This window comes from Tachypleus tridentatus, chromosome 7 (assembly GCF_004210375.1).
Source record: "Tachypleus tridentatus isolate NWPU-2018 chromosome 7, ASM421037v1, whole genome shotgun sequence".
Taxonomy (NCBI): Eukaryota; Metazoa; Arthropoda; class Merostomata; order Xiphosura; family Limulidae; genus Tachypleus; species Tachypleus tridentatus.
The window spans coordinates 159,392,259-159,404,521 of NC_134831.1; the positions used below are offsets into that span (position 1 = coordinate 159,392,259).

Genomic DNA, 12,263 nt, shown 5'->3' on the forward strand with positions numbered 1-12,263 from the left:
GCTTACGATAAGGTAGACTGCTAAAATAATTTAATTTAATCAGTCTACTGTGAACCGCTTGGTTCAGAAATATAAGAGAAACTGGCTGTGTGAAGCAGTGGAATGGAATAGGTATGAAGAAATCTTTCACAGTAGCTGATGAACACGTTCTGAAACACAGGAGCTGTAGAATCGTCGACTGTCATTCGCAAATTTCAAAAGACCATGGGAAGGAAACATCAGAGATCACTGTCACTGCGCACACCATTCTGCATCGCTTGTGATTAGCTGGTCAGTAAGTTGGTCACGTAAGAAACTGCTTTTCGCTAACAAGATAGCGAAGGTGAGTCTCAACTGAACCAAAGAGCATGATGACTGCTTCGAAGCAATGTGGAGCAACATTATCTTCTCAGACAAATCAAAGTTCAACTCAGACGGGTCTGATGGGAAGTACTTGGTACGACGTCGGTATGGGGAAATGTTTCATCCAGCATGTTTGAATGCAACTATGAATCGTCCCTCATATTATGTGACATGGGGATTCTAGAATTTTGTGAAAGACACTTTTAATGCCGACAAGTATGTAAAAATCCTTGAATCGCGGTGTGAGCCAACAAATCGGGGTTGCTTCGTTGAAGCTCACCGTTGTTCATTCTAGGATGACTACCTCCAATGCCATAGGGCTGCCAAGGCTAGTAGTATTCATGCAAGCTATGCAGTAGACGTAAAATAGAGGAAAATTCACTATATATGTATTTAAAATATATCTTAGGTTTTATTTCTTTGCTTCAGATGAAGGACTGTCTTTAAAGGGAGAAGATTAAGACACTACACTGACCAGGCAACAGCCCAAATCTCAACCCTACCGAAAAACTGCTTAAGTGTAATAAGTAACAAAATGCAAGAGAAGAAACCAATAAGCACCTAAGCTCTAATCCTCGTGTGGAATCGGGGACTATTCAGTCCCTTGAACACTCTGAGCCACTGCGATGTGAAACAGTTAATCAGGGCCATAAAAGGAACAACCATATACTAAAATAAGAAATAGACTCTGTGACCACTTTTTGTCAAATTGCATTAGTGATGTTATCTTTAAATATGTTTTCTTACTCAGAAATAATTGTCGTATTGATAAATATTTATTGATAATCTGCTGTAATAAATTTATTTCTAATTAAGCACAAAGCTACTAAAATGGGTTATCTGTGCTTTGCCTATCACGGGTATTGAAGCCCAGTTTCGAACATTGTGAGCCTGAAAATTTACCGCTATGCCACTTATTAAATTACTAGGTTTGTCATGATTTATTGGGTTTGTTAATAAAGACGCATGTGTGTGTTTGAACGACTGAAATGCGAGTCAGAGAGTTGTTTATTTTTAAAATTTCGCCCAAAGCTAAACGAGAGCTATCTGCGCTAGTTGTCCCTAATTTAGCACTTTAAGACAAGAGGGAAGGCAGCTAGTAATCACCATCCCCTGCCAACTCTTGGGCTACCCTTTTACCAACGAATAGTGGGATTGACCGTCACATTATAATGCCCCCACGGTTAAAAGGGCAAGGATGTTTGGTGCAACAGGGATTCGAACCCGCGATCCTCAGATTACGAGTCGAGCACCCTAACCACTTTTCCATAACCCTTTCACGCTACTTCTGATACTTCAATGATGCATAATCTCGCAAAATATAACAGGAACCCAAAACGTAAAAAAGAACATTGTGTGATGCAATAAGTTTTCCACCTCTGTAGTAATATAGCATTTTATGTAATTTAACGCATACGCTGAAATATAAAATATATTTTTTAAAATTATGAAAACGATAAGTAACTTCAGAAAGCACCTTTGTCGTATTAAAAACGAATATAAAATTACATTTTAATAAAGAATTGGCGAATCAACTCACTTTGCTCCCTGACACAGCTTCTCCTTTGCTGTCTCTATGTAAAGGTAAGGCATGGTCCTGGGTACGTGCTCTTCTTGGTAATAATTTTTAAATCTTTATTAACTGAATAACTTCCTGCCTTACATTTATCTCAAAAAAGCTACTCATCCGCTTATCAAATCAGATGTAGCTCAACTTCTGTCACGTGAGACCCTCCAAATACTAGACTAGGTATATTAGTCAAATTCTCTCACGTGTGTTCTTCCAAATATTAGCATTCGAGTGACAGCTCCAGCGAAAGAGTCTCTTCGATTCGCATACTACAACTGAGGCTTCATCTATACAGATGTGAGCGCCATCTCGTAACGAAAATGGCTTCGATCTCACACTAATGTATTTATTCGATATTTTAATTAGGAAGAGAACGAAGGAAGAGGACTTTTTATTCTGGTACAGATTTCATATATTGCGACTTTTTTATTTCTAAACTAATTTATTTACAAATGTTAGCATTATTATTTAGTCACGTGATCCTTGTGAAGAAACATACAAATTGAAAAGCATAATTAAGCTGAGGGAGTTGTGTTGCCCTGTTTAAAATCCTTTTCAGTGTTTCCTCTTTCAAAAGATTAATAAAGAACTTTAGCTTCTTTTGCCATAGATAATTGATTAAATATTTTTTCGCCTTCTGAGCTTCTGAAGTGTTTTGTTTTCATTTAGAATTAATATAGTTCATCCAAGGTTTTAGTACCTTTAGCATTTGTATTTCACATTTCAAGCGTTTTTTTTTGTCATTATTATTACTTACAAAGACATGTTCGTAAACTAATTCATATTTAGAAAATAAATTAAGACAGGGAAACAGGTTCATTATATTAGTTCATTATTACTAATGAAGTTTGTTGGTAAAAAACATATTTCATACACTGACTTTTTATTTTACTAACAGGAGCTGATGAGCAAAAGTTAATTAATGAAAACTCCGGAGAACTATTTATTACTTTAGTTAACAAAATTCTGAAGCAATAAATCACAAGAACCGAATCCAAAATAAAGATTTTACGAGTATTTCATTTATGAATATCATACATTAAATATTTATAAAACGTCCAATTGTCTTTGTTTCCCAATTCTGTAATTTAGGAGTTTCTCGAAATACTAATGATTTCAAGAATAATTAGGTAAAGAAACAGCTATGTATTAATAATACATTAATCCAATGGTCTTACATTAGATACAGCTAATTTCAAAGAAAATTAAATACCACATGTGAAAGAAACCATTCATTCACGAAGAAACACGATCTGAATATTTGACTAACCGTCATCCCAAATTATACTATCAGAATACAGTATACAACCCGTTAACTGCTTTTACTTTCGTCTATGTCCTTACAATTAGACACATATGTCGCTATATTTCCTGGGTAGTTTACGTGCAAATTCTGAGATAAACATTTCAAAAAGTTTTTTTACAATATGACAAAACCAATTATTTCCAAATACTCATAGGAATTGAAAATAAATATTATTTGGAATGATCTCAGCTCAGCATTTCTAAAAACGTTTACGTACAGATACAGTTACGAGGTATGTTGTTGTTTGTTAGGTTTATGAACATAGATGCATTGTTCTGTAGTTTAAGCAAAGCTTTTAATACCAGCTGTCTTTGCTGTACATTTTTACTTCAAGTTTCTCGTCATCATGAATAACAAAATGTTTATTGATGTTTGTTAGGCTTATGAACCTAGACATTAAAAGGTTTTGTCGATCTTTATTAGATTTATGAACACGTTAAAGAAGTGTTGCGTTAATGTTTGTTAGATGTACAAATATATACACAACGTGTTGATGTTTGTTAGGTTTATGAACATAGACACGGAGAATTTTGTTGATGTTTGTTAGGTTTAATAGCATGGACTCACAGATACGACTAAATATTAATGTTTACTCGTATAAAACTAGTAGCTGTTTTATATGTTGAATGTTAAGTTTTTTTCAGTTTCACGTGGTATTAGTTAAACGTTTTGTTTGTCTGATGTTAAGCACAAAGCTATCTGTGCTCTTTCTACTACGAGTATAGAATTCTGGTTCCTAGCGTTATACGGCTGTATCACTGGGGTGAGGGGTAATAGTTAAACGCATATTTTATATTATATTTCCTTTGCGCGTGGCGGTTAATTATATATTAAATATTTTGTTTCTCCTTTGGTCGTAATTATAGTGAAGCATAAATTTAATGTTATTTTTTCTCTCTGCATGGCAGTAGTTGAACACGTATTTAATGTTTCCAATTTTCCTTTGCGCGTGGCGTTAATTACGCATGTATTTAATGTTCTATTTTTCATTTGCGCGTGACAGTAGTTCAACATAATTTTCCATTTCGCCTTTGCGCGTGGCGGTAGTGGAACACATATTTAATGTTGTATCAGTATGTTAGAAAACAGTTTCAGTTATAAACTTGTACTTTTAGTGAACTATTGCTGAAATATAAACAATTAGTAATAGTTTTAAATAACTCCGTATGGGCGCTATGATGACTGTGGTCGGAGTTTTACCTGTGGTTTTGCATGAACTACAGATAGCTAATCTTAATGGTATTTTTTGGCTGTTGTTAAGCACGTAGATGGCACATTTTTTTTGTGCTCTGCCCACCACGGGTTGTGTAACCCGAATTTCAGACTCACTGACAGTTAACTGAGTTACGATGCAATTCAAAGTTATATATCATTCTTTAAACTTATAATTCGCTTAGTGTTGTTTTTATAGCAAGTAGCGCGGAAAGAGAACAATATACTGTCAGGCCCTTACGTTATATAATACTTCCTTTTTAGAAAATCATTTTTCTGTAAAGATATCACTTGAACAACACAACAAAATAGAACACTATCTGCATGTCTTGTATGAGTGTTTTTTGGTACAAGTGTCCTAATGTCTACGAAAAAACTTTCTGAACGAGCGGCATTATCCTCTATGGAAATCCTCGAATTACCTGTAAATCTATTTGCCTCAACAACGATGGGTCCAGAAAGGATTTTTGTTTGATTGTTGAATTTCGTGTCTCCTCGGGGACTATTTGCGCTAGCCATCCGTAATTTTTTAGTCTTGGACTATATGAAATGCAGTTAGTCAAAATCATCCACCGCCAAACTTCGAACTACTGTAATCGAATCGTGGGATTGGCCTTCCCTTTATAACGGTTGAAAGGGCGAGCATATTCGCTGATGGAATAGGAGCTCACGATCCGCAGATTGTGAGATGAGTGCCATAACCCCAGATTTACACTATCCTCCACTCTCCCTTGTGAAAAGGTGAACGAAATAATTACGTCATTGTGTGACACAATGTTATTAAAATCTATTGGGGCATGAATTATGAGAGTTCAACTGATATTCTTGAAGTGTTATCTGACTATGTGAGAATTAGATTTAGGCTTACTGGATCCTTTAAGGTAAATATTTTCTGTGTAATAATGATAAAAACAGCAATCCATTCAGAAGACAAATATTAACTAAAACTGGTTTGTAAGAGATTAGTTTTATTATTTATACGCAAGTAATTGTGAAAATATATTATATTTGTGTGACTCAAGTCTGAATGAAAGATGTCTCTTTTTTATCTTTTGTTTTTCAATAATATGTCTTTATAGAAATGTTTTACGGTACTAGAGCCAGTGACGTGCTAACTCCATTGACCCCTTGCGGTGTTAATTCCAGTCATCTTTTACGGTGTTAATTCTAGTACTTTTTTACGGTGGTAACTCTGGTGACTTTTTATAGTACTAACTGTAGTAACGTTTTTACGCTTGTAATTTCAGTGAATTTCTTTTTACGTTCATAACTTCAAGATACTAAATACTATCATTTTTACGGTGATATTTCAATTACTTTTTTACGGTACTAAATCCGATGAATTTACTGCCCCTTGACTTTCTATGATTTTAATTCAATTTCACACAAACTTAATATAATAGTGAGAGACTAGAAAAATATGTTTCAGTTAGTTGGTAGCCAGGACACAGCAAAGGAAAAAGGTCAAATTTACACCTTCACAAAGCGACATTATTTCACTTATAATAAACCTAAAGTAAGAAACCTTACAGCCAAAAGCGCTTTCAAAACGTAAAAGTTATTTTAAAAGTTGACCTTAGATATTGTTGTAAACACCAAAAATGCAAAAACATTTGATCTGTAATAAAACTCGAGAACAACAGAGCATAGTACGTACCTAGAACTTCACGAAAAATTCGCTAGAAGAGTAATATTGTTATCACTAGGTGGCATTACAGGTAGGTGGTTTATTATTAATCGCATATTTATTGTTGTTATTGTTTGTTTGATTTGAATTTCGCGCAAAGCCAAACGAGAGCTGTCTGCACTAGCCGTCACTAATTCGGTAGTATTAGGCTAGGAGGAAGGCAGCTAGTCGTCACCACCCGTTGCCAACTCTTGGGCTACTCTTTTTCCAACGAACAGTGAAATTGACCGTCACTTCATAACGCCACCACGGCTGAAAAGGCGAACATGTTTGGTGCGACGGGAATTCGAATCCGCGAACCTCAAATTATGAGTCGAGTGACTGAACCACCTAGCCATGCTAGGCCTGTATTGTTGTTATTAAGCGCATATTACACAAAGGATTATCTGTACTATGTCCACCACGTGTATTGAAACCCGATTTCCAGCAACATAAGTCCACAGACATATCGCTGTACGACTGGGAGGCGTTAATTTGCAAAGCTACACAGTAGGTTATCTATTCTCTGTCTATTACGTGTATCGAAACACTATATTTAGCGTTGTAAAGTTTTTGTTTGTTTGTTTGTTTGTTTTAATTTCGCGCATAACTATACGAGGACTATTTGCGCTAGTACCTTCCCTACTTTAACAGTGAAAGACAAGAAGGAAGGCAGCTAGTTATCATCACTTACCATCAACTCTTGGGTTACTTTTTTACTAACGAATAGTGGGGTTGACCGTCACATCATAACGTTCCCACCACTGAAAGGGCAAGTGTGTTTGGTGTGATTGGTATTAAAGCCCGTAATCCTCAGATTACGAGTCGAGCACCGTAACCACCTAGCCATGCCTGGAACAACGTTGTTAGCTCTAAAATTTACTGTTGAACCACTGAGAGACAGGTGATTTATATATTGTTGATTTCGTATGAGTGGAACCTCTTGTATCTAAAAAAATAAATTTGGTACTGTTAAGAAAAATCGTAAGTTATAGTTTCATCACTATCCATCTTGACTTGTTTTGAATTTCGCAGAGAGCTGCACAAAGAGCTATGTGCGTTAGCTACCTCTAATTTAGCAGTGAAAAACTAGAGAGAAGGCATTTAGTCATCACCACCAGCTCTCGTCCTACTCTTTTACCTACTAATAGTGGTACTTACCATCACAAATGCCCCACAACTGAAACGGTGAAAATCTTTTGTGGGGGCGCGAATTGAACACGCGGCCTTCAGGTAGCAAGTTAAGAGCCCTGACCACCTGGCTATGCTGGGACATCCATCTTGCGCCAGTGTGTAAAATTTCGCGCTTGATTAAACCACAGGATACGTTTCTTATCATTTGTTTCTTCTACTGCAACCCACAAGATAAAAGTTTTGTTATACAATTTCTTGCGCTCCCCTTTGATGCTTTTAATAAAAAAAGAGTGAGTTAAGTGACGAGATATAATACGCAGACACACATAGAATACTGTACGTGTTGTAGTAATTACTCATTATTTTCCTTACTAAAAATATAGTAAAACAATTTTGTATTATCAGTCGCTCCCAAGATCATTTGCGTCTCACTGAGGGACGCTTTTGGAAACGCTGGAGTATATTATATTTTACAAGTATTTATTGGATTTGCATCTGCTTGTGAGACTGGGTTGTCATGGATAGTTCCCTCTAATTCTTAGGGTAATGCGGAAGAATGATTTCGAGGTTTCCCTACAAGTTTGTTTGTTCTTCTCTCAAGATTGTGTGAGGAGGTGAAATTCTGGTCAATGGATGTAGTTTTGTGTGAACCCAGAACTGTATTTGAACATTCTGACTGTATTAAGTAAAAATATATTTCCAAATCTTTTTTTTATTATTATTGTTTGTTTGCTTACATCTTAGGTTTTATCATTTTCATTTTCAACTAAGCTCAAAATCATTTGAGAGAAAATAGTCAGCATAATTTGAAGCATTCGATGAAATCATATCTAGCCGCTCAATGGGGAATATAAATTTATACATATATTACAAATAACATATATTAAGTTGTTAATGAAATTAGATAAAACACAACACAATGTCTATCAGTTCTTATTTATTTTACATATTATTATTATTAATTTATGTTCCACGTTTTACTTTCACTTGTAACTAAATAACATTTTGTGTTTGTAAACTAGTATAATAGCCCATAAAGTTCACTTATCCAGTCAGTTCCATGAGTTCTGGCTTACTGTTACATGTTGCTGATAATTCAATGTGTGGAAAGAATACGAAATTACTTTATATGGTTAATATTTTACAAAATATCACGTGATTTAGTTTTATGCTATTGTTACACTCTATCTCTAGGTTATGGCCTCTGCTATCTTTGAATAAAAATAACCATTCACGTTGCACCGCTTATCACTTGAGTGTTACAGAGTAGAGAATTTACTTATTTATATATTTAGTTATTAGACCTTCTTCTATATCCATTAATATTCAGTATAAGAACTGTATTCACATCTATATATGTAAAAACGGCTGGTATGGATTTATAAATTTTTTTTTATGTAGAGAAGCGAACAACGTTTCGATCTTCTTCGGTCACAACATAACCATAAAAAAAACCAAAATACTGAATAAAGAAACAAAAATATTTTAACGCAAAATTAAAGAAGCCTTACTTATACAACAACTCAAGCCCAAAATCAATCAATACAAAGGAACACCTTTATACCTATATTAATAAATATAATCAAACATTTAAGCACGCCCTCTACATTCCTACACTCAATTACACAACTTCCTTCAAACATTTGGTCAGCTACCTCTTTCTTTCTTTGTGAACCTGACGATGACCGAAGAAGGTCGAAACGTTTTTCGTTGCACTCTACATAAAATTTCTCAACCCATACCAACCGTTTTTACATATATATTTTTCTCTACAAGTGGGTTTTCTCGTCATCACGGGTTGTATTTGCATCTGAGAAAGAGCATTATGTATATGGTCAGTTACAAACACTAGTCCTGCAATGAACGTGTAAATAGAGAAATTTTGAAACGATGTTATTTGTTTCTTACTTTATTATCTGACTTGTTTAAATAGTTATTAAAGTAATAGTTTTTGAAACTTTTGTCCATTCACATTGTAAACACAGAGTAAAAAAGGGTTAAATCGTGTGTGATATATGACGTCTCCCATACTTTTGTTATTTCTCTAAATATTCGTTTTAAAGCAATGCTCGGTTAAGCATGCATTGATAGAAGACACCAATGTGATATTTCTGTACTATATCATTGCATTCTGTAATAAGAATTGGAATTGAAATCCTTTATTGAAAAAAAAGACAGTAAAACTCTCTTAGAATTTGGAAGCCAGATGTAATACAACATTTTTTGCTTCTGTCATCGACGTCTGTTTCGATAAGCTATTGAATATTTCAATAACAGAAGTAGGTCTTGCGTGATAACGATAAACCCACTATTATTGCATCTTAGGACACTGTTGTTGCTAGTAGAAGGAACTATTATTGTACATTATGACACTATTGTTGCTAGTACACGTCCCACTATTATTGCATTTTATGACACTGTATTTGCCAGTGATAGTTACACTATTATTGCATTTCATGAAATTGTTGTTACCAGTACCAAGTGCACTATTATTGCATCTTATGACACTGTTGTTGCTAGTACAAGTTACACTATTACTTGATCTTATTACACGTTTGTTGCTGGTACACGTTAAACTATTATTGTACCTTATGACACTGTTGTTGTTAGCACACGCTACATTATTAATGCATCTTATGACACTGTATTTTCCAGTGGTAGTTACACTATTATTGCATTTCATGAAATTGTTGTTACCAGCGCTAGGTACACTAGCATCTTATGACAGACACTATTGTTACTAGTTCATTGGATTCATAGTCCAGGCACATTCATTACTAGAACATGCCCGGCATATATGGACAATTTCAGATCACCAGTTCAAGCGTTATTAATGTTATAATGAAATATTTTAAGTCCGAAATGAACAAAGCAATACAGCTTGTGCACTCAAAATCCGTAAATCCACATAAAACGTATTTTAGATTTCTTTGTTGTTGTTTTCTCTACATTATCCGTCTGAGACCTGTTCTATGTGTCACAAATTGATCGCGCAAAAAGAATCAAAGCCAGAGCTTAGATCTTTATTATGAATAGAGAGGAATGGTTCTGACAATCAACTAAAGGAAGGGGAAGACAAATAGAAGCACGACTCGTGTTGTTGTTTTTTACGTAAAAACATAAACGAAAAAAAAAATTTGCTATGAATTAACGTTTTGCACCTTTATTTAGTCTCCATTAAGTTGCCGAAGAAAGTTTGGTAATGTCTATATAGGACTATTTTTGTTCGTTCATAGAAAACGCAAGAATAATAAAATTATCTAGATGTCGAAAAGGATGGTAAGAGTTTAATTCCATATATCGTTAAGTCTTAATTTCTAAGTTAAGTAACTAGGAGTAATTATATTTATTTGTTAGCAATCATCTTCAAATGCATACTTAAATGGTTGCTAAGTACTTATACAAAACAAAAATAATAACAATAACTTAAACGTATTAGTGTATGACAAATTTCTTTCAGCAAAGGGAATAGACCCCGTTGTAGAGGGTCTTAGTAGCTTTGCCATAAACACAGAAATACTTTTATTTTATAGAGATCTCTGTTCTATCAAGCCTAGATTATCGACAATTATATATTTTTTGTTTGTTGAACCTGTAACGTTGTTATAAAATATTGGCTTAAACAATGAAAAATTTAAACTGCAAGAAGTAAATTGTTCATTTAGTAAAAACTTACAAAAGATGCTTCAAAGTAAGGGCGGTACTATAGATGTATCCTAACGTTTTATACTATGTAGTGATGTAGCTGTTTCTTCTATTATTTTTGAGTTAGAGTTGTTCTTGTTGTTTTAATGTATCTATTGCTGTAAATATTTCCGTTCTTGTCGATATATCTAATTTATTGTTATTTATGTTGCTGTAAATATTCCCGTTTTCTTGTCGATATTTTAATTTGTTGTTACTTCTGTTGTAAATATTTCCGTTCTTGTCGATATATCTAATTTGTTGTTATTTCTGTTGCTGTACATATTTCCGTTCTTGTCGATATATCTAATTTGTTGTTACTTCTGTTGCTGTAAATATTCCCGTTTTCTTGTCAATATTTCTAATTTGTTTTTATTTCTGTTGGTATAAATATTTCCGTTATTGTCAATATTTCTAATTTATTTCTTTTGTTATGTAAATATTCCTGCTCTTGTCAACATTCCTAATTTCTTACTTCTGTTGCTGTAAATATTTTCGTTTTTATCGATATTTCTAATGTGTTGTTACACTGTTGCTGTAAACATTCCAGTTTTATTGTCGATATTTCTAAGTGTCTGTTACTTCTGTTGCTGTAAGTAATCTGCCCAGGTAGTTAAGGCACTCGGCTCGTAATCCGCGCGTCGCGGGTTCAAATCCCCGTCACACCAAACATGCTCGACCTTTCAGCCGTGAAGGTGTTATAACGTGATGATCAATCCCACTATTTATTGGTAAAAGAGTAGCTCAAGAGTTGGCGATGGGTGGTGATGACTAGCTGCCTTCCCTCTAGTTTTACACTGCTAAATTAGGGACGGCTAGCGCAGATAGCCCTTCTGTAGCTTTGCACGAAATTCAAAACGAACCAAACCTGTAAATAATCCTGTTCTGTTTAATATTTCTGTTTTAATGTTAATATTCTCGTTCTTGTCGATATTTCTAACTTGTTGTTACTTCTGTTGCTCTAAATAATCCTGTTCTGTTTTGTTGTTAATTTTCCCGTTCTGATCGATATTTATAATCTGTTGTTACTTCTGCTGGTGTAAATAATTCCGTTTTTTGTCGATATTTCTAATTTGTTGATATATTTTTATCAGTATTCAGTTGTTGTTCTTAATAATAACTTGCGACCAAATAACGGCACCTACATAGATTAGAACTAAAAAATACACCTGGTAATAAATATAGCTAATTTAACCGATATCACTTTCTCGAATATATTTATCAGAATGTATTATCTCATTATCTGAGTACTTTTGTTGTAATGATGTTTTCGACCCTAATCCCAAAAATGTTTCACGAGTTAGATGTGTAATATGAGCTTTATTCAGGTTTCCACTGAAATAAATTAG

General features: G+C 34.2%; 1 protein-coding gene across 1 annotated transcript in view; it reads right to left on the reverse strand.

Moving 5' to 3' along the window:
- The window catches only part of LOC143258189 (uncharacterized), a 42,998-nt gene extending 40,833 nt beyond the window's left edge, over positions 1 to 2,165 (reverse strand). Inside the window, exon 1 of the mRNA XM_076517194.1 lies at positions 1,883 to 2,165. Coding sequence (XP_076373309.1) covers positions 1,883 to 1,935 — 53 coding nt within the window. The 5' untranslated portion in view covers positions 1,936 to 2,165. The remainder of the gene's footprint in view (positions 1 to 1,882) is intronic.
- Between the last annotated feature and the right edge of the window lie 10,098 nt (positions 2,166 to 12,263).